At 42.4% G+C, this 23,984-nt stretch overlaps 1 protein-coding gene across 1 annotated transcript in view; it reads right to left on the reverse strand.

The window, feature by feature from the left end:
* Window positions 1-20,171, reverse strand: part of TMEM248 (transmembrane protein 248) — a 33,456-nt gene extending 13,285 nt beyond the window's left edge. Inside the window, exons 1-2 of the mRNA XM_036115254.2 lie at window positions 19,881-20,171; window positions 276-452 (exon numbers count right to left, since the gene is read on the reverse strand). Of these exons, the coding sequence (XP_035971147.1) occupies window positions 276-434 (159 nt within the window). The 5' untranslated portion in view covers window positions 435-452; window positions 19,881-20,171. The remainder of the gene's footprint in view (window positions 1-275; window positions 453-19,880) is intronic.
* Between the last annotated feature and the right edge of the window lie 3,813 nt (window positions 20,172-23,984).

A 23,984-nucleotide genomic window follows, 5' to 3' on the forward strand; every position in this document is an offset into this window, starting at 1 on the left:
AGTTCTCTATGTTCTTGACACACTTTCCAAATATACTTTCCAAAATACATGTTTCATTGCTGAAACAGTGTAACTGAAACTGGTAACATTATTTAAACCAATAGTTGTCTGACTAGATACTTTCAAACAAAGTGAATCACAGGGAGATGGAAGACAGGATTGTGAAAAAAAAGGCTGCTTTCTCACTAGCTTAGAAAGAAAGGTGTGTGGAGAGCCCAAGGGTGTTCTACTGTGTAAAGTCTGGCCAGACTGAGAGAACTTAGAATATACCATACCTCTGCCATTTCCGGTGACTTAATCTCCTTGATTTTGAAGAAATAGCCCAAGGTCAGGAAAGCTATTGCCATGGCGCTCACACTGATCATAAAGACCACAAGGGGAGGCCGGCTGCTGATGTACAGCTTCAGGTTCTCCAGGGGGTTGATGCTGAACATTATTCTGATCAGCTCCACCTGAAAGGGATTAATCATTAGACTCATGGACTGACTCGCCCAAAGAAACCCTATGATCCCTCCATTGTTTCATTTCCTGGCGTTGGGGGGTGAGGAGGTCACTCACTATTGAGCTTGAGAAACGTTTAATCATAAATCTACTCCAAAGACTAGAAGAAACAGTAAATGTGAACTGTCACTACGTCAAAGTGCTAAGATCTTAAAAGCTATGCATTTCTCTTTCCGTTTGAATCTTCTAATTATTCTATAATGAACACTTGCTGTTTCCCTAAGGACTACTAATAATAGCACTTGCTATTTCCACTTAAGATAATGCTGAAGTAGGTCCATAATAGGACATAAATACATGCCAACACGTACAAAAAGAAACTGAGGATGTTCTCATTTCCTACCACTGAAAGGTTCAACATTCTGTCCTGTTCCCTGCCATCCTCATGCCCATCCCAGCAACTGGCAGAGAGACACATAATACATGTTTAACTGTACCACTCCCCTGCTTAAAGCCCTCCTAAGGCTTCCCACAAGACCGAGGAGAAGACCAGGAACAGCTCTATCATGGCCCACAGGGTTTCATGTTGCAGAAGCCCTACCAACTTCAATGACCATATGTCCAGGAACTTCCTCTCCTCCCTCACGGGGCTCTGGCAATGCTGGCCTTGCGATTTTCTAGGATCAGCTTGTCACTTTCTGCAAGGAAGTCAGCCGGGACTTGCATGGGGACTGCACTGACCCTGTAGGTCAGTTTGGGGAATACTCCTGCCTTCTTAACAATACTGGCTTCCAGGCCATGAACCTTCCCATTTACTTGCGTTTTCTTCAATTTATTCCAACAAGTTTTGTGGTTTTCAATGTATACGTCTACACTTCTTTTGCCAAATGTATTCCTAAGTATTTCATTCTTCTTAGAATTTCTGAACATTTCCTATATGAAGGCATTTCCCCAAAATTTCCAGGTGCTTGCTCTTCTTAAAATGCAGGTTTCCACTCAACAGTCAACTCCTCAGAGAGGCCTTCCCTGACCACCATCCGCCCCCGCCTCTCAGTGCCCTGCTTTAATTCTTTCACACTGTTTAGTCAAGAGTACAGTTAATTTTCTACTTGTTTGCTGTCTCTCACCCCTGGGTTCTGAGCTCCATGACAACAGAAATTTTGCCAATCTTGTTCACTGCTCTAGCCCTGGTTCCTGGCCCCTAGAACAGGAGCTGACACATAATGAGCAATTATATACATGAACACTAAAAAAAGCAACTAAAAAAAAAAAACTGTAACAGCTTTTAAATTTGAGAGAAAAAGATGCATCAACACCCCCTAAGAACTAACAGCAACCACTTGCAATAAGCCAGGCTGTGTGTTCCTTCGTCCTCACCAGAGTCCTTTGAGATGGAAAATAATATCCTTTATGCTCTTCCCAGAGCAGCATCCATGCATGTTTTGTGTACTTTTCCTATAAAATCAGATACAATTACTGGTATTGCATATGGAAACGTGGAAAATGATATATTGAGTACATTCTCATACTATTTTCATTCACATTGTTTCTGAGATTTATCTGTTGATCTACGTAGATCTAGTCTACTGAATTTACCAGCTGTAGAGTATGCAACTGTAGCTGAGTTTTCCTGGACTGAGGAGCCCAGTGAGGGTCTTCCCAGTTTCCCTCACCTAGGCCCTGCAGCAGCACGCACAAGAAGGGCTCTAGGTCACAGGGCAGGCGCATCAGCAACCTGATTTGGTCGTGTCAGACAGCTCTCCAAGGAAGTCCTACCAGCGACGAAAGGGCTCGCTCCATTTCCCAACATTCGTACCAACACCTGAACACTTGATATTCCAAAGCAATGTTATTGACTTGGACCAACAAGATTGATGTGAAATGTTATCTCATCATTATTTTAAATTGCATCTCCCTCACACTGAGCATCTTTTCACTTCTTTATCAGCCATTTAGATTCTTCCTAGGTAAACTGCCTGAATCTTTTGACTACTTACCAGTTGTTTGTCTATTTCTCGTTAATGTTCAGGAGTTCTTTTTATGTTCGTTAATGTTCAGTTCTTTTTATGTTCTGGATCCTAAGCCTTTTCCAGTTTTTTATGTTATATGTAACTACTTCAAGTCTGTGGATTTTCTTTAATATAGTTTATGGTATCTTTTACCATACGAAAGGTTCTTAGTTTTTTTTTTTTAACAACTTTATTGATATATAATTCACATAACAATTCACCCATTTAACATGTACAAATCAATTCACAGAACTGGGCAACCTTCACTATAATCAGTTTTCAAACATTTTCATCATCTCATAAAGAAACCCCATACTCTCTAGCAGTAACCCCCTAGTCCCTCCGGCCCTAAGGCAACCACTAATACACCTTGTCTCTATAGATTTGCCTATTTCAGACATTTCAAATGAATGGAATCATAATACGTGCCCTTTGGTGACTGACTGCTTTCACTCAGCATGATGTTTTCAAGGCTGATCCAGGATGTAGCATGTATCAGCACTTCATCCATTTTTGTTGCCAAAAATATTCCACTGTACGAAATATTTTATTCATACGTTTTGCATATCCATTCATCAATTGATAGACATGTTTCTACTATCTATTATGAAACATGCTGCTATGAACATGCATGTGTAACATCTTGTGTGGACATAGGTGTCCATTTCTCTCGGCGGGATCTGTCCCATATACCCTAAGAATGGCATTGCTGGGTCATACGGTAACCACATGCTTAACCTTTTGAGGACCTGCCAGGCTATTTTCCAAAGCAACTGCCCCACTCTGCATTCTCACCAGCTGTATAATGAGTGTTTCAATTTCTCCACCACCTCACCCACACTTGTTATTGCCTTTTTCATTATTGTCATCCTAATGGGTGTGAGGTGGTAACTCACTGTGGTTTGATTTGCATTTCCTCGATAGCTATAAAGTTATTGATTTTAATGTATTTATCACCCCTTTCCTTTTATGATTATGTGTATGTATGTATTATCTGAGAATCCCTTCGGTATCTTTATATGTCAAAAACATTTTTTTCATTATTTTCCTCTACAAGTCTTATAGTTTGATTTTTAGTCTCTTATCTACTTGGAATTGATTTGGGATTCCAGAATCTAATAGGCTTCTGGTTTAATCTTTTTCTATATAGGTGGCCAATTGTCCAATACCATTCATTGAACATGGTTTTATATTGAACATGGATTTCCCATGGATTTGTAATGCTATCTCTCATATATACCAAGCTCCCAAATGAATGTAGGTTTGTTTCTAGGCTTTTTCTCGTGTCCCATCATGATATCTGCATTTCCCCACCTCAGTACCATGCTGTCTGAAATTTTGCCATCTAATACAAGAAGTCTACCATTTTACTTTTATTCAAAACTGTCCTAGCTCTTCTTGGCCCTTTACCCTGCCATATGAATTTTAGGTCCCAAATGTAAAGTTCCCAGAAAAATCTTGTTGAGATTTAAACTGGAATTGTACCAAACAGACTATTAATTTGGGGAAGAAGTGACATCTGTATAACACTGAGTTCCCTAGTCCATGAACAGGGTATCTCTCTCCATTTATTTGGGTCCACTTTTCTTTTTCAGTAATTTAACTTTATCTTATGCATCTTATTAGACCGATTCAAACATATACTGATTTATGCAGCTATCACTGAGAGCATCTCCTAAAAACTGAATTTTCTATTGTTAATGTATACAAAAGCAACAGACTTTGGTATATTGATCTTGATTCCAGACACACTGCTGAAATCTTTTAAATTCTAATTAGGTTATTTGTAGCTTCTCTTGGATTTTGTGTAGACAGTCACAGTGCAAGCTAAGTATTTCTTCCTTTCCAGCCCCTATTTCTTTTTCTTACGACTTTGACTAGAATCTTCAGTGAAATGATGAATAGAAGTGGCAATAGTAGATTCCTGCCTTTAAAGGAATTGCCTCTAAATGTTTCACTATTAAATACAGTAGATGTTAAAGGTTTCTGAAAGAAAACCCTCAAGTTAAGAAGTACACTTCCATTTCAAGTTTGCAAAGAGACCTTCATTATAAACAAGTGCTGCATTTTAATGAATGCTTTATCTGCAACTTTTTTTTTTTAAGATTTTATTCATTTCTTTGACAGAGAGAGACACAGCGAGAGAGGGAACACAATCAGGGGGAGTGGGAGAGGGAGAAGCAGGCCTCCCGCCAAGCAGGGAGCCTGATGCAGGGCTCGATCCCAGAACCCTGAGATCATGACCCCAGCCGAAGGCAGACGCCTAACGACTGAGCCACTCAGGCGCCCCTTATCTGCAACTTCTTATCAATTTTTTCTCTCTAATCTGTTGATATGAACTATGTTGATTTTCTCATGCTGACTCATATTTGCATTCCTTGGATAAACTTAACATGACCACGATTTTTTAAAACTACATGACTGGTTTATGTTTGCCACATTTTATCTGGACCTTTTAATATCTATTCATAAGAGATAAGAAAATGATCAGCCAAGATCACACTCTCCTTGACTAGTAGGACTAAGTCATCCTAGTATCACAAAATTAACTGAATTGTCCCGACATGCATTTTCTAAAACGTGTATAAGATATTAGCTTTTATTTCTTTGAAGCTTAACAGACCTTGACCAAAAAAAACCCCCGGATTCACCAAGTTTTTCTTTGGTTTTATATCTGGGTGAGTTATCTTAACTGCTTCATCATGGTTTTAATGATGGTCGGTCTATCTTTTCTATTTCTACTGAGTCGGTTTTGGTAAGATGTGTTACTCTAGGAAACTACCCATCTGATATCAGTTTTTAATACTTCTAGACACAGTATAATTTTGTGATTTGTTCACTATTTTATTTACTTGTAGTTATGGTTTTTTTTCACTACAAATGTTTTCGTGTGTTTGCCTTCTCCTCTTTTTAACCAATCTTTCCACAGCTGTATTGCACTGATGTTTTCAAGAACCAGTATTTGGTTTTGTAGACTGGGTCTAAATAATTTGTTTTCTATTTCAGTCATTTCTACATGTATTTTTTATTATGTTTCTCCCTCTGCTTTCTCTGGGTTTACTCAGAGAAACCCTTCAATTTCTCCAACTTCTTCAGCTGGAATCTTACCTCAGAATTTTTATTCTTCTTTTCTAATGTAAGCATTTCAGAATAAAAATTTCCCTCAACATACTCCTTTTCTTTACCTAAATTATGTTCACGCCCTCAGCACTACCACCAATCTAATCCATTCACTAATCTTGTTTTCTTTCCAAAATATATCTCAGGTTCACCCACTTTCCCCCATCTTCGTGTGAAGATGTATCAGCTCTCCACAGCCCTACGACCTCTATATCCAAGAGCTCAGTGAGTATCTCTATACCTACACATTCCACAACATGTCCAAAACTGAACTCATCTGCTTTCCTGCCAATATGACTCTTCTCCCTGTATTCCCCATCTCAATACATAACTCTGGAAAACATCCTAGACTACTTGTGCCTTCCCCACTATATCCAAGCAATTATTAAGTGCTAAAGATTCTCTTTATTACCTCTTACTTCCTCTTCCTCTCCATACTCCTCGGCTACTGCCCTTAGTTCAGGCCCTCATCATCTTTTTCTTGTAACTATCACTAAGAGTCTCAACTGGATCTGCCTATACCAGTTAAATAATCTATCCTCCACATGCTGTGAGAGTTATTTTTTCCAAATGTAAATCTAGGCATGTTACTGCTTAAATCTCTCAGAGCTCCAACAACCAAGGAATGAAGTCCAAGCTCCTTAGAATGGCAAGCCACCATGAGCTAGATCTTGTCTACTTCTCAACGGTCTAACTGCTTACAATTCCTGAACATATTTAGACAATATTATAGCTTCAAGCCTTTCAGTCCGCTGGTCCTCCTGACCTTCATGAACCACATCCTGCTACTTCACCCTCCTCTTCCAAGACTCAAGGGACACCTTCTCTATGGAACCCTTCCTGGCCCTTCCCCACACCCAGCCCCTCAGGGAGAAGTGACCACTTTCATTTATATGCCCCCACTCTACTCTGCAAATTTCTCACAGAGACACTGAAACACCTCACTGCAGTTGTGTATGTATACATCTATCTTCCCAACCAAGCTGTAAGCCTCTCAACGACAGATACAATGTTTTACTTGTCTCTGCATAATCAATATCCAGACACAAAATAGGCAATTTTTAAATGTGCAAGTTCATTAAATGAATCAAATAAATCCAGACTTAAAACATAAACTAAAAAATAATTTAGAAAATGATTATAGCAAGATTGCAGGGTACAAGGCTAATATAAAGAAGTCAACTGCATTCCTATATATGCCAGCAGGAACAAGCTGAATTTGACACATAAACACAATACCATTTATATTAGCACCCCCCAAAATTAAATACTCAGGTATCAATATAACAAATATGTACAAGATCTATGTGAGGAAAACTACAAAAACTCTCATGAACAGAATCAAAGCACCAAATAAACGGAGAGATTCCATGTCCGTGGATGGAAAAACTTGGTATGTCAAAGTGTCAGTTCTTCCCAACTTGACTTATACATTCAACACAATCCCAGTCAAAAGTCCCATCAAGTTATTTTGTAGATATCAACAAACTTTTCTAACATTTCTATGGAAAGGCAAAAGAACCAGAATAAAAGAAATACTGAAGGAAATTTGGAGGACTGACTCTACTCAACTTTAAGACTTATTATAAAGCTACAGTAATCAAGACAGCGTGGTATTGGCCAAAGAACAAACAAATAGACCAATGGAACAAAACAGAGCATCCAGAAATAGACCCACGTAAATGTAGTCAACTGATCTTGCTTTGACAAAGGAGCACAGGCAATACAACGAAGCAATAACAACACATCGTTTTCAACAAATGGTGCTGGAACAACTGAACGTCCACATATTAAAAAAATGAATCTAGGGGCACCTGGGTGGCTCAGTCGTTAAGCGTCTGCCTTCAGCTCAGGTCATGATCCCAGGGTCCTGGGATCGAGCCCCACATCAGGCTCCCTGCTCGGCGGGAAGCCTGCTTCTCCCTCTCCCACTCCCCTTGCTTCTGTTCCTGCTCTCGCTAACTCTCTCTCTGTCAAATAAATAAATAAAATCTTTAAAAAAAAAAAAGAATCTAGACACAAACTTATACTCTCCACAAAATGAATTCAAAATGGACCAGACCTGAATGTAAAATGCAAAACAATAAAACTCCTAGAAGGTAACATAGAAGCAAACCTAGATGACCCTGAGTTTGGTGATGACTTTTTAGATAGAACACTAAAGGCACCATGCATGGAAGAAAGAACTGATACACTGGACTTCATTAATGCTCATCATCACTGATCATCAGGGAAATACAAATCAAAATTACAATGAGTGATCACATCACACCTGTCAGCATGGCTAAAATCAACAACACAAGAAACAACAGGTGTTGGGGAGGATGCAGAGAAAGGGAACTCTCTTGCACTGCTGGTGGGAATGCAAACTGGTGCAGCCACTCTGGAAAACAGTATGGAGTTTCCTCAAAAAGTTAAAAACAGAACTACCTGACGATCCAGCAATTGCATTACTAGGTATTTACTCAAAGAATACAAAAATACTGATTCAAAGGGATACATGCACCCTCATGTTTATAGCAGCTTTATCAACAATAGCCATATTATGGCAACAGCCCAAGTGTCCATTGACTGATGAATGGATAAGGAAGATGCAGTATATATACACAATGGAATATTACTCAGCCACCAAAAAGAATGAAGTCTTGCCATTTGCAACCACATGGATGGAACTAGAGAGTATTATGCTAAGCGAAATAAGTCACTCCGACAAAGACAAATACCATATGATTTCACTCCTATGTGGAATTTAAGAAACAAAACAAATGAGCAAAGGGGGAAAGAAAGAGAGAGAGAGAAAAACCAAGAAACAGACTCTTAATTATAGAGAACACACTGACAGTTACCAGAGGGGAGGAAGGTGGGGATGGGGGATGGATGAAACAGGTGATGGATGAAACAGATGATGGGAATTAAGGAGCACACTTGTTGTGATGAGCACCAGGTACTGTATGGAAGTGTTGAATCACTATATTGTACACCTGAAACTAATATAACACTGTATGTTAACCAGAATTTTTTTTAACTAACTAGAATTTAAATAAAAACTTCTTAAAAATTGGGCTCATTACAATTAAGAATTTCTGCTCTATGAAACACACTGTTAAAAGAATGAGAAGATAAGCACAGACAAGGAGAAAATATTGCAAAAGACATATCTGATATAGAATTGTTATCCAAAATATACAAAGAATTTTTTTTTTTAAGGATTTTATTTATTTGACAGAGAGAGACAGCGAGAGAGGGAACAGAAGCAGGGGAAGTGGGAGAGGGAGAAGCAGCCTCCTGCTGAGCAGGGAGCCCGACGCGGGGCTCGATCCCAGGATCCTGGGATCATGACCTGAGCCGAAGGCAGACGCTTAACGACTGAGCCACCCAGGCGCCCCTATACAAGGAATTCTTAAAACAATAAGAAAACAACACAATTTAAAAATTAGCCAAAGACCTTAACACCTCAATAAAGATCTGCAGATGGCAAATAAGTATACAAAGAGATGCCCCACATCATAGGTCATCAGGAAATACAAATTAAAACAACGATGAAATATCACTATACTTGCTAGAATGGCCAAAACCCAGAACACTGATAATACCAAATACTGACAAGGATGTGGAGGAACAGCAACTCTCATTCAATGCTGACAGGAATGCAAAATGGTACAGCCATTCTGGAAGACAGTTTGGTGGTTTCTTACAAAACTAAAACATACTCTTTTTTTTTTTTTCCAATATTTTATTTATTTGTCAGAGAGAGAGCACAAGCAGGGGGAGCGGCAGGCAAAGGGAGAAGCAGGTTCCCTGCTAAGCAAGGAGCCCAATTCGGGGCTTGATCCCAAGGCCCAGGGATCATGACCTGAGCCGAAGGCAGACACGCTTCACCAACTGAGCCACCCAGGCATCCCAACTAAAACATACTCTTAACCATAAGATCCAGCAACCGCACTGTTCGGTATTTGCCCAAAGGAGTTTAAAACTTATGTCCACACAAGTAGGCTAAGGTGGTTCAGTCAGTTAAGGGCCCGACTCTTGATTTCGGCTAAGGTCATGATCTCAGGGTTGTGAGACTGAGCCCCGCTTCAGGCTCCATGCTGGGCATAGAGCCTACTTGGGATTCTCTCTCTCTCCCGCCCCTTAAAAACAAACAGAAAAAAACTTATGTCCACACAAAAATCTGCACATGGATTTTTATAGAAGCATTATTCATAACTGCCACAATTTGGAAGCAACCCAGAGACCTCTCAGTAGGTGAATGGATAAACTGTGGTATATCCAGACAATGGAATGTATTATTTGGCACTAAAAAGAAATGAGCTATCCAGCCATGAAAGGCAAGGGGGGAATTTAAATGCACATTACTACATGAAAGAACCAATCTGAAAGGCCACATACTATATGATTCCAACTATATGACCTTCTAGAAAAGGTAAAACAATGGAGCCAGTAAAAAGATCAGAGGTTGCGGGGGGGAGGGAAGGAGTGATAAATAGGTGAAGCACAGAGGATCTGTAGGGCAATGAAAACACTCTGTATGATACTATCATGGTAGATACATGTCATCATAAATTTGTCCAAACCCCTAGAACATACACCACCAAAAATGAGCGCTAATGTAAACTATGGACTCTAAATACTAGTGATGTGTCAACCTAGGTTCGCCAATTATAATACATGTATCACTCTGGTGGGGGATGCTGACAATGGGGGAGGCTGGGCACGTGTGGGGACAGAGTGTTTTACAGGAAATCTCTGTACCTTCCTCTCATTTTTGCTGTGACCCTAAAACTGCTTTTATAAACTTGAGTATTTTATTTTTTAAGATTTTATTTATTTATTTGACGGAGAGAGACACAGCGAGAGAGGGAACACAAGCAGGGGGAGCGGGAGAGGGAGAAGCAGGCTCTCTGCGGAGCAGGGAGCCCGATGTGGGACTTGACCCCAGGATCCTGGGACCATGACCTGAGCCGAAGGCAGACACTTAACGACTGAGCCACCCAGGCGCCCTAAACTTGAGTAGTTTAAAAAATGCAAATCTAGAAATGACATTACTTAGGTTAAGAGTCATAAGATTCAGAAACAAAAACATCAACAGTAAATTAGAGTTCTATAAGTTTAAAGTTATAAGCCTCTTCTATATGTTTATAAAGAGTTTATTAAGAAAGAACAAAATCTGAATCATATATAAAAATAAACATCTGGAACTACAATTATGAAACATCTAGAAAAACAGAAAAATCTAGTAAGTTCACTTCTAGAGAAAACTGTCTATTAAAACGATGTCACACCAGAATGTAAACACTTATATAAGTATCAACATAAATACCTACAAATTAGCAAACAACATCAACATAGCTAATTTAATTAGACAAAGTTCCAGAGGAGGCCAACTGTATTCACTTAAAAGTGAAAGCTTTTTTATTTTTTATTTTGTTTTCTTTAGAGAGCCCAAGAGCAAGAGCGGGAAAGGAGCAGAAAGAGAGAGAATCCCAAGCAGGTTCCATGCCCAGCATGGAGCCCTACATGCTGGGCTCGATCTCACAACCCTGAGATCATGATCTGAGCTGAAATCAAGAGTCAGACAGTTAAATGACTGAACCACTCAGGCGCCTGAAGCTTTTTTTATTTTTTAATAAAACAATTAAAAGTCCAAATACAGGGCGCCTGGGTGGCTCAGTCGTTAAGCGTCTGCCTTCGGCTCAGGTCATGATCCCAGGGTCCTGGGATCGAGCCCCACATCAGGCTCCCTCTTCTGTGGGAAGCCTGCTTCTCCTCTCCCACTCTCCCTGCGTCTCTCTCTGTCAAATAAATAAATAAAATCTTAAAAAAAAAAGAAGTCCAAATACTTCACAAACTTAAAGTTCCTTTCCTATAAGCGTTTTCACATACAAAGTTAACAAAAGCTAAACAAATTTATTTCCTCTGCAAAAAATGACAACATTTCTGTAACCTTCACCACAGTAAACGTCACCGCTAATTAAAGAATAAGTTAAGCTCCGTACAGGGATACGAAAAGTAGATGAGAGAGAAAGCACACTCTCTGACCCCCTCCCCTAAATTCATCCCAACTTCAATGAGCGACTTGCACAAAGATAAAGCGAGAAACCACCAGGGCTGTGACGCTGCCTCCCGGCAAAGTCTAGGGATCTAAGGCACTCAGAACACAGGCAAAAGGCAATTTTCACAAGCACGTGATTAGGGTCTTTTGACAAAGTACCTAGAGCTCTGAAACGAGTTCAATGACCACACTAAACATCAGGTGCAATTTAAGCAGGCAAAAGGCTAAGATTATCGCTGAGTTACCTCAAGCATCCCGCAAGTTAGGAGAAACACCAGTCACTGTAAAAGGGGGGGAAAAGGGCTGTTAAACTTGCTAGAGACCAACCTGGCCACACACATCAACAGCATTAAAGCCCAGCACACTCTTATCTCTACAGACTTCACCTGAGAAAATACTCATTGCTGAAAACAAAGATTTAACTAACATAGTTATCTTAGGAGTGTTTAAAATGGTAAAAAATGAAAAACCAGATATCCAACAATAGTAGGGAAATGGTTACAGGATGATATACCCCCAGCAGAAACACTATAGTCATTAGACACACAGGATCTATAATAATATACACAGAACAAGGCTAGTCAGGTTTTTTTAAGTATGAGAGTATATGTGCACATAAGGACCCATATGGGAAAAAAAAGACAAATAACAAACCCTCAAAATGGTTCTCTCTAGCTGCTGAGATTACATATATCTTCTTCTTTTTAAAATATTTCCAAATGAGGGGCACCTGGGTGGCTCAGTCGGTTAAGTGACTGACTCTTGGTTTCAGCTCAGGTCGTGATCTCTGGATCATGAAATCGAGCCCCATGTCGGGCTCCCCGCTCAGCGGGGAATCTGCTGGATATTCTCTCTCCCTCTCCTCTTCCCGCTCACGCTCACGCATGCATGCACTCTCTCTCTTACATAAATAAATAAATCTTTTAAAAATTTTTCCATCATGAATATGTATTTCCTTTGTAATAATTTCTAATAATAAAATTTATAAATATAAATAATCCTCAATAGATCCTGCTGCTCTCGTGACCAAAATAGAACTTCATTAAATCTTTTTTTTTTTAAGATTTTATTTATTTATTTGACAGAGAGAGACAGAGCAAGAGGGAACACAAGCAGGGGGAGTGGTAGAGGGAGAAGCAGGCTTCCCGCTGAGCAGGGAGCCCGATGCGGGGCTCGATCCCAGGACCCTGGATCATGATCTGAGCCAAAGGTGGATGCTTAACGACTGAGCCACCCAGGTGCCCCGAAACTTCAGTGAATCTTAATTCTATTCACTTTCTTCATGAATAAAGGTAGGGGTGCCTAGACGGTGCAGTCGGTTGAGAGTCCAACTCTTGGTCTCAGCTCAGGTCATGATCTCAGGGTCGTGGGACTGAGCCCCGTGTCAGGCTCCGTACTAGGTGTGGAGTCTGCTTGAGCGTCTCTCCCCTTTCCCTCTACCCCTCCCGCTCATGCTTTCTCTTTCTCTAAACTAAATTCTTTAAAAAATGATGAAGGTGATAAATAGGATAAATAACAGAACTTTTTAAAACCAAACTAGAAAAAAAATAAATAGAAAACAGGATGGTCCTCCAATACGTCCCAGTGCTAAAGAAAGGCAAAGCTTAACTTGCAGTGATTTGTGCTCAGAGGGATCTGTAAGAAACCAAAAATAAATGAAGAAAGAATATTTAGGTGAGGTTCCTCCAGACAACCCAGTACTGTGGGCTCCTGGGGCAGGTGGTGCATAGAGGTTCTCCAGACAAGTGTGGGCTCCTCCATTGGGGCAGAGATTGAGAGGCCAGTGGAGGGCACAGAGGGGAGGAGGTGACCATGAGCCAAAGAGGTACCCAGGATGGTAAGGTGTCTTGAAAGGCAGGAGAGAAGAGCTTCAAGAAGGAACAGGTATTGAGAGGTGAATAAGTATAAGGAGTAAGAAAAGAAAGGATCTGAGTCTCTCTGTGCTTTAAAAAGTACCTAGTTGAAACTGGGCTTGCATAATCCTCCACCTGGCAAGATCACTGGTGACCTTTAAAACCACACTCTGGCAGAGGGAAATCAAATGGGAAGGAGATAAGAACAAGGATGAGGAGACAGGCAACAGGTGAACACCACTGCTTCAAATGAAGGGGACATGTGACAGGGTCAGAAGTGAGGAAATCGACAAGAGAAAGGAGCTACTCAAAGAAGGTGGCTGCCCAAGGGACCAGTGCCACTGAAATATGTAATTTTGTATCTTGATTTAGCATTTTATTAGAAAGAAACGAAATTAACACTGATTATGCCAGATAACGAGCCCTTTCACAGGGTCTCCCTCTCTCCCAAGTATACCACAGAGCTATGTGCTCAAGTTTAAAACTATAATCTAAAACTAGAACTTAAGATCTGCTAAACGACAACCTGTGACCCGACCAAAAAGTTCACTCTACGTGAACAACAAAACCACCGTTCATCTTAAACCAGATTTTTGGCCTAAAGCTAAATGGGAAATTCCTTAAACCTCTTCTACAAAGTCACGTCCTTTTCAAAGTTTGGAAGAGACTAGGAGTTGGGCGGGGGGGATGCCACAGGGAGGATGAGAGGGGAGGCTTGGAGAGCCTGTTCTGTATGCCTACCCCAGGAAATACCTTGCTCCTGTGCTAAGAGAATAGCAGGAACTCACCTGGATGTGGGAGAGGGGCCCGCTTTGAATGTAAAAATTAAAGTAGCATTCCTCAAATATCCTGAGCCTAATAAAGAGCATTCATGGATGTGATACCAGATCATCCAACACTTAGCAGAGAGGAGGGCACTTGCTGGCATCACAGAAACCCTGGGCGATCTCAAGCACCCAGCTACCACCCTTCCTCCCCTACCAAGAAGCAGCGAGTGTAGACAGAACAGACCCTCAGAGAGGCAAGTAAGTAGCGATGAAGACAAAGGAACACTTCCAGGTGTCCAGTGAGGTCTCAGATGCTAAAGCCAAAGTCGGAATTGCAGTCCGCACGCACCTCCCTGCAGAATGTGACACACTGGGGCACGATGTCTTACACGGCCAGGGAGTTCCTTCTGCTCAGATCTGGCCACCCTGTCCTCCTCACGGCAGACACACCATTCACAGCTTCCTGTCAATTTTCCACACCTATCTCCCACCCCAGATCCAAACATCCACCTACGGGAGCTCTCTACTTAGCTGGCCCACAGGTTACCTTGAGCCAACCAGGCCAAAACTTCTACAAATCAGCTCCTCCTCCTCATGACAGACGCAGCCATCCACCCAGTGACCACTGTCAGCCGTTCCGGGGTCTCTCCCCCCCTTACAGTCACCAGTCTAGCAGCTCCCGCCTTGTAAATGTCGCTCACAAGCAGCCGTTGCTCTGCCTCCTTCGGCCAAACTGAAAGCTGAATATACGTATCCTGCCCGTGTTGCCCTGCTTCCCTGATGCTTCTGCAGCCCCGACGGCAGGCCCGGCCTCACACAGAGCAGACGCTGAACAAGAACATCCGACACGACCGCCCACTGCTTACGTGAGAGGCACACTGTTCTAGGAGTTTTGCACATATTGTATATGATCCTCACAACATCTGTATTTACAGATGAGGGAATTAAGGCCTGAGTAAGTTAGCTACCTTAGCCAAGGCCATACAGTAGTAAATGAACCAGGATTCAAACCCAGTCAGCCTCCAGAGCAGCGCATTAACCATTAGGCACATCACTGCCTCCCAGAAAATGTTATGGATTTGGATAGAGTCAACCCTAGTCAACCCCCAACAAATGAGATAAAAACCGAAGAGTATCCATACAATTCTGTGGTTAAGACATCAGCAGTGATACAAGCGAAAGCCCTTTCCCTATGGTGACGTGAGGAAGGAAGAAACAAGCAGACTACAAAGTGCTAAGGAGAGAGTATCATTTTTAACAGCAACTACTTAAAACATGCCCTGTGCCAGGCACCATGCAAAGTGCTTTACCTACATGGTACTTTTTAATGCTCACAACAATGCTAGGTGGATACTACTATCCTGATTTTACAGAAGAGGAAACTAAGTCAAAAGAGGTTAAGTAATTTGTGCAAGGTAGTAAGTGGCAGAGATTGACTCTGACTGAATTCATCTGACCTCAAAAGCTGTGTCATCAATCACAATACCAGGCTGATCAGTAGGTGTCAAGTCCAATGCCAAGTTGAAAAGAAACAAACAAAATTTTCCTATGCCACAGATATATAAAGTGTTTTTAGTCATGGACTTCAATCAAAGCACAAGACCGATTTTTTTGAAGTTTAAAATGGTTAACTTATTTTCCATCTCTATAAGCAAGGCAATTCGTATCTCAAAACTCTCATCAATTAGAGTATAAAGCAAAGATGAGTAGAATCTTCTGTCAATGGCTTCTTGTTTCTCAAGCTAATATAATTCATAGTGTAGAAAACACTTTCACATTAACTCACAAGTTTAAATGACCAAAAGACAAATTACAAGAGAAAGCATGAAGTTTTAGTTACCAAGCGTGCATTCTAGGCAACACCAGTACTCACAGACAGAAGGAAAGGAACAACACGAGCTGACATAATTACATGTTTGTAACCAGACTTATTTTCAAAATTCGGGCTCAGGCCGTACTTCTACTCACTTATAATTAATGAGTGCAGGGCTCCATTTTCAAAGTCATAATATAAAAATCATGGTAAACTCCAACGTGCCCCTCTCCCTTTTTAAAAAAATTAATTCACCATAGTTCCAAAGTGGAAAATAATTTATCTTTTTTAATTTTTTTAAACTGCTGACCATCTTAAAAACCAAATTAAAAGTATCCCCATATTAAAGTTTAATGACTTGGGAGTTTAATTAACAGATATTAAAAAAAATAAATCATGAGTGATGACAAGATTAAATCAACACTAAACATGCAATATGAAATTATAACATCCAAATTCAGTATAATGACTGGAAGATGTTGTGAAAACAGCACTTTTAACCAAAGAGCATAGAAGTCCAACTGGCAAATGACCCCACTTTGCAGACTCTCATCGCCAAAGGTTGCTGTATAGTCCCCAGGACTACACTTAGGTCTGTAATTATACACAAACTACAGACCTCTTGTCAAATTTATTCAATTTGTACCAGGGAAAGATAATTTAAAGATCTCCATATTTATCAAAATAAATCCAAAATGGAAAATCAATTTGTTAAAAACTCTTTCCTCCATTTCGTTTTTTTATCACTATGATACTGTGCTCATTTTATTTTTTTAAGTTTTTTATTTAAATTCCAGTTAGTTAACATACAGTGATATTAGTTTCAGGTGTACAATTTAGTGATTCAACACTTACACCCCCCGGTGCTCATCACAAACAGTGCCCTCCTTAATCCCCATCACCTATTTCACCCATCCTCTCACCCACCTCCCCTCTGGTAACCATCAGTTTGTTCGCCATAATTAAGAGTCTGTTGCTTGGTTTGCCTCTCTTTTTTCCCTATGATCATCTGTTTTGTTTCTTAAGTTCCACATACCCTTTTTTTTTTTCATTTTAATTGGAATGTCATAGTAAGTTACTTTTTAAAAACCCCTTACATGACAACAGAATTCTGCAGCATGTTATTGACAAAAAACATCATGCAGATTGTCCATCCCTAGACTAATGTCATGCTGTGGCCCCCGTTAAAACCACTCTTTTTCAGATGCTTATCTATAACGAGGGACAGAGCAGTGGGTAGAGATGGAAGAAGAGTCTAAAAGCAGCATTAAAAAGTTAAGAGGGTGCAGTCCTGAGCATGTTTAAAGAAAGGATAAGCCAGTGAGGTCCTGAGACTAGTCATAATGTTGTGAAGCGATTACATGGCATCCTACTTGAATGGCTTCAAAGGTTCTTGACGATACTGGGTAAGAGAAATAAACCACATGTCTGTGAAGTGAACTAGATGTCAGTAAACACACTCAGGAACTGGCTAAAGAGCTTGCCATCCATCACTTGGCTGTTGCCAGAGTGGCAGAGACCATACTAGAGCTGTGTTCTTGCGAACTAAACACAGGCACGGAAACAACTTGCAGACACCAAATTTAATTTCCTGATTGTTAATACCAGACATAAATCACAATCAGCATCTTTTTCATTGTCCTTAAAATAAGTTAAGCACTGCTTTGTGTCACGGGCTGCATAACAGAACAAAAGAAACCCACCAAATGAAAACAATTCTTTAGAACCCAGAAATCTACCAGAAGCCAGACTGGGTAGCCTGTGCTTTTTTTGTCTTAGAAAAGCATGTAACTGGAGCACTTGGGTGGCTCAGTCAGTTAAGCATCCGACTTTCTTTTTTTTTTTAAGATTTATTTATTTGGCAGTGAGACACACACAGTGAGAGGGAACACAAGCAGGGGGAGTGGCAGGCAGGGGGAGAAGCAGGCTTTCCACCAAGCAGGGAGCCCGATGTGGGGCTCGATCCCAGCACCCTGGGATCATGACCTGAGCCGAAAGCAGACACTTAACAACTGAGCCACCCAGGCGCCCCAAGTGTCCGACTCTTGATTTAAGCTCGGGTCATGATCTCAGGGTCCTGGGATGGAGCCGAGTTGAGCTCCGTGCTCAGCCGGGAGTATGCGTGAGGATTCTCTCCCTCTCCCCCTCTCCTCACTCTCTCTCCCTCCCTCCCAAATAAATAAATCCTAAAAAAAAACAATAAGAATAAGAAAAGCATTTAACCCTTAACCGACTTCCCCTGCCAATGATTCTAGGCTCCCACTGTCCAGCCACCTTCCTTTATGAAGCTTAACCGTAACAAAACCCCTAATAGTTGTTATCTCCACATGGCAATTGCGTCCTGCCACTTTTTTTTTTTTAAAGATTTTATTTATTTATTTGAGAGAGGGAGAGAGAAAGCACGAGTAGGGGGAGGGGCAGGGGGAGAAGCAGGCTCCCGGCTGAGCAGGGAGCGCGATGTGGGACTCGACCCCAGGACCCCGGGATCATGACTCGAGCCGAAGGCAGACGCCCAACCGACTGAGCCACCCAGGCGCCCCGCGTCCTGCCACTTTTTATAGCCTATTGCTTTCTCTAAGTACGTTCCCTGAGGGCAGAAACAATTTGCACCAAGGTCTTGTCTCTCTTCCCTGCAGCAGCTGCAGCTACAGCCCAAATAGAGGTGAGCTCAATCAGCATTTGGGGATCTCAGTAACCAGACGTGGGTGCTTCCCGCTTCCAGCCCACCTCAATTAGGCCACAGAAATTCTTCCCACACCTTTACTAGGAAGTCAACACAATGCCTCCTATCCTAGAAAGAAAACATGCTTGGAGTCATGAAGCACATCTCAGCTGCACAACAGGTCAATTTCCTTTTCTTAAATGGGGAAGCTGGAAAGTGTTCTTACCTATATAGACAGCACACAAATGCTCAGACCCCAAGCTGACCAGAGAGCTTCAGGGACAAAACAATTTATTAAACATTCGTCATCAAATTAATCAAATTCCAGCACTGGAATTTTTCCTCCCACTACCTCCCACAGCGGCTCACCTTGGAGGCAGGAAAGTAGCAGTTCAGGAGGAGCCGCAATCTTTCCTGCGTTAAAGCAGGCTGCAAAGAAGCTCCCCATTCATCACCGAGGGCTGTAATCCGCTAGTTGACAACTAAACTACAGGCAACGGATTCTTCAACGAAGGCCCCCTCACCAGCTGTCCCCCGGTTATGCTGTTCACACAATTCAAAACAGCACAACAGGCTTGGTTTTATTCCTAATGGTGCTTATCAAGAGAAACAAAACTATGTGCCTCTAAATTACCCCGAAGCCACTCCTTAATTTACGAAAACATGAGTGAAGATAATAATCCGCCCCATCTCTCCGTATTTACCAAGCTTGAAACATAAAATACCACTATTCAAAGTTTTTGCACATACGCGAATCTCTCCCTCCCATCTTCTTTCTGAAATGTGTATACTTCGCAAATGGAGAAGTAAGGCAAACACGACCCAAAGTCAAAAATGGCAAACTACCAAAATGTTCCCCGTGCCAAATCCAAATCATCCAACCTCAGGTCCATACGTGGGAAGTCCTGCCATCTCGGGGGCGGCAGGGCACCCTTGCTCCGGGTATGCAGGTGGACCAACCCCGGTGGCGGGTGACCAGGCCCAGGCCGGCGGAGCAGGCCAGACCTGGGCTAACGCGAAGCGACCCCCACCGGCAACTGGGGCGGGGGCTGCAGCCCCGAGAGGCGGCGAAGACACCCGGCCAGCAGGACCGCTCCCAACCAGCGCGTCCCCCTCCCGGCCCCGCGCTCAGCCCCGACCCCAGCCCGCCGGCCCCGGCTCACCCCGCCCCGGTGGGCAGCGGCGCGCCCCGGGCCCAGCCGGGCCAGCTGGTCGGCAGACGCCCGCGGCCGCTCAGAGCTCACTCGCGGCGGCGCGCGGCGGGCCCGGGGCCGCTCGGCACCATCCTCCCCGCCGCGCCGGGGGCGGCGTCGGGCTCCGCGGGGCCCAGGCGAGGACCAGAGGCCAGTCCGGCTCACGCCGTGGCGACACAGACTCGTCTCCGGGTCCGGCAGCCGTGGTTTCCGGGTAGAAAAAACGCCACCGCCAACGCTGCCGTGACCTTCGACACCTGGCGCCCGACGGCGGCGCGGCCGGGACAAGATTCCTTAGTCGCGAGCGGCAGAGACCACGCCCCCTGGTTGTGTCACGTGGGGAGGGGCTTGCGTGTGAGTACGAGGGCTGTGTGCGTCCAGACGTGGAGTGCGTGCCGTGCTTTCCTGTGTCTGTGTGTGAACGTAGTGTCGTAAGAATGGCGTTGTGGAAAGCGTGCGTGCGGGGTGCGCGTGTGTGGACCTGCGTGTCGGTGTGCGTTCTGGGAAGGCCGCGTGTTGTGCGCGTCGGTGGATCCGTGCGCGTGTTTGGTGTGGTGTGTGATGGTTCTAAGTATAGGATGTGTGCAGACATAGTTGTGTATGCTGTGTGTCTGTGCTCGTGGATTAATCACTGCCCATGAAAGTATGATTTAATGCGGTGACTTTGTAAAGTAATTTGGCATTATCCAGTAAACTGGAAGATGTACATCCTTTCGGGAGAATCTGTTACCCTGGAGAAACAATGGCACATCGGCACACGACATAATAAAGAATGTTTATAGCACCACTGTTTGTAGTCACTAAGAACTGAGGGAAAAAACCAAATGCCCATACGGTCAAATGTAAAAAAAGACTTCAGTATATTCTTATATAATCAATTTCAACAATGAAAATTGTTGAAAACAGCTGACAACAGCCAGGTTCACCCTAAGGCTACAATATGCTGGGGGAGCAAGCTACAAAATGCTACATTGCAGCATAATTCCATTATATAAAATCCCCCAAACATAATCTAATCAGCATATTGTTTAGAGATGCATACATAACTGGTAGCACTCAAAAAAAAAAAAAAAAAAACAAACCCATGAGAAAAAGATGCGCAAACCTCATGTTCCGTGTTAAGAGACTAGAATGGGGAAGGAGCTCCACAGGGTACTTCAAAGGTACTTTGAGCGAGTCACAAGCACTCTGAACCTCATGTTCTTCATTTCTGAAATGGGGATGATAATACCAGCTTAGTCAAGTTGGTAAAAATCCTCCGCTCTGTAAACTGTAAAGCACTATCCAGAGAGAAGTTATGTGCTGTGAGAGCTAACTGTGGGAGGACCTGAGCTGTTTGTCAAAGTTCCTGCAGGGTACTGATCCCTGGTCAAGGTATGATGCACACTGATTTAACAGTATTGTTTTGTAACCCATGGGTTCAAGGAGCTTCAGAGTAGTTTATGTCAGCTTCTCAGCATTATTCGTTGATAAAAGCCAAAGGGTTCTGCAGTTGGGGCTAGTTACATAGCAGGAATATGCCTGTGTGACCAGCAAAATATTAAAAAAGAAACTAGCAGGGGCGCCTGGGTGGCTCAGTCGTTAAGTGTCTGCCTTCGGCTCAGGTCATGATCCCAGGGTCCTGGGATCGAGCCCCGCATCGGGCTTCTTGCTCAGAGGGAAGCCTGCTTCTCCCTCTCCCACTCCCCCTGCTTGTGTTCCCTCTCTCGCTGTGTCTCTCTCTGTCAAATAAATAAATAAAATCTTTAAAAAAAAAAAAAAAAAAAAGAAACTAGCAGAGACTCTGTTTTGGGCTCCCTGCTCCAAAGTGTTTCGTGCACATGTCGCTGGTTCCTGCCCCAGGAGTGAAAGTGAGTTCTGTCTTGGCTCAGACAGAAGTAGGGTAACAGACCCCTGTGCTTGGCGTTTCCAGCAGGCCTCTTGCTATGAGACAGCCTTTGGCTGTGACGCATTATCTGTTACTTAAATATTACTGCTGTATTTAAAATGAATGTGTTATTAAATTTGTAGACTGAGGAAAAAGAACAAAAAAGATACTACTTCTATATTGTATTTTTTTTCCTGTAATAAACTAGACTTGTTAGTATTTGTCACTTAGCATCCTGGGAATCTTCTTTAGCAACTAAAGCCTGTTAAACCATCTCAGAAGCTGGTGTCAAGATATAGGATTTACTGAAAAAAAAACAACAACAAAAAAAAAACCCTGACTCATTCTTAACTCAAAATATGGCTAGGGCATTACTAGAAAGAAAAAGGGTGATTCTGATAAAGAGGATCAGAATGAACAAGTTACTCTTGGTTTGAAGTAGCTCAGGCTTTGAAATTAGACACCAGCAGTAAAACATTTCAGTGAAATCTGGAAATGAAAGAATCTGAACCTCAGGAGCCAGAAAAATGGACCAGAAGGGAACTGCAAACTGCTGTCAGGTCAGCTAAAAATTCAGTTCTGTGGTTGCTGCTTTGAGCATCAGCAAAATGAAAGTAGGTTTGGAATCTCCTTGGGGTGAGCTCCGCCCCTTGGAGCTGGCACTGTAATATCTGATGAATCAGCTAATTCTGTGAGATGTATGACAACAAAGAAGGTAATTCAAGTGAGGCAAGATGACGAGGGCAAGAAACCATAGAAATAAGGGATTATTCAGTGAAGGAGCTGAAGCATTTTCTTCCAGATCATTACAGACATCATTCTAATAAACCTTTGTTAAAAGGACTCCTGAGAATTTTAGAACGAGGGCTTTGAACACTTCTGACTAAAGGGGAATATTTGGGCCCACCAAATATTGGCTAATACCTTTGTGGGGATGGTTCAAGGGGAAGCCCCTAGACTTCTAGAATGGATTAAGAGAAGGGCAATATCAGTGCCCCTCCCTTGTCAACACATGCTGAAGCCTCAAAAACACGGCAGGTGTAGGCAGTACTGAGCTCCCCGCATAACGACAGAATCAAGCTTCCCGATGGGATGTCCCTCCTCCAGGCTACGACCGACGCTGTGGTCCAAGGAGTCCCACCAGCACTTTGCTATTGAGACCACAGGAGGGTATAAAAGACGCAAAATCCTTTACCCCAACTACCACACAGAGGATTTCAAATTTTTTAAAAAATCAGTAGCACAGCCACTTTGGAAAACAGCCTAGCAGTTCCTCACTGACATTTATCAACAGCATTATAATAGCCAAAAAAAAAAAAGTGGAAACAGCCCACATGTTCATCAACTGAGGAATGGGCAAGCAAAATGTGGGACATCCATACAATGGAACATTATTCACCCATGAAGGGGAATGAGGTACTGATACTTGCTAAAACGTGGATAAAACTTGAAAGCATTATGATAAATGAAGGAACTCAGTCACAAAAGGCCACATATTATATGATTCCATTGGTATGAAATGTCCAGAATAGGCAAACCCATAGAGAGAGAAAGTGGATTAGTGGTTGGCGAAGGTGGGAGGTGGTAACTAAAGGGGGACAGGGTTTTTGGGGGGCCAATAAAAACATTTGAAAATTGACTGTGCTGATGGTTGCACAACTCTGTGAATACACTAAAAACCATTGAATTGTACCCTTTAATTGGGTGATTTATGTATATGAAATATATCTCAATAAAGCTGTTTTCAAAAAGGTTAAAACTTTACAAAAGAAAGAAGATCAAACCAAGAAAGGGATCAACAATTCAGGCTCTAATCATGTAGAAATCTTTAGACAGTTAATTTTAAAAGTCATGAAAAAGGAGGAAATTGACAGAGTGCCACCAAAACCTTGATGGAATTTTATGGAAATCTGGGGATCCCACAACTAAGTCTCCTCAATGTCCCTAGGATGGAAAATCCCAAGGCTTAGGGAAAGACAAAGGTTCCAGTGAGCCTATAGCATTAGATTCCAAAATACCCACTTTTTTTTTTTTTAAGTTTTATTTATTTATTTGACAGAGAGAGACACAGCGAGAGAGGGAACACAAGCAGGGGGAGTGGGAGAGGGAGAAGCAGGCTTCCCGCGGAGCAGGGAGCCCGATGCGGGGCTCGATCCCAGGAGCCTGGGATCATGATCTGAGCCGAAGGCAGACGCTTACCGACTGAG

Source organism: Halichoerus grypus, chromosome 6, assembly GCF_964656455.1.
Source record: "Halichoerus grypus chromosome 6, mHalGry1.hap1.1, whole genome shotgun sequence".
Classification (NCBI taxonomy): Eukaryota; Metazoa; Chordata; class Mammalia; order Carnivora; family Phocidae; genus Halichoerus; species Halichoerus grypus.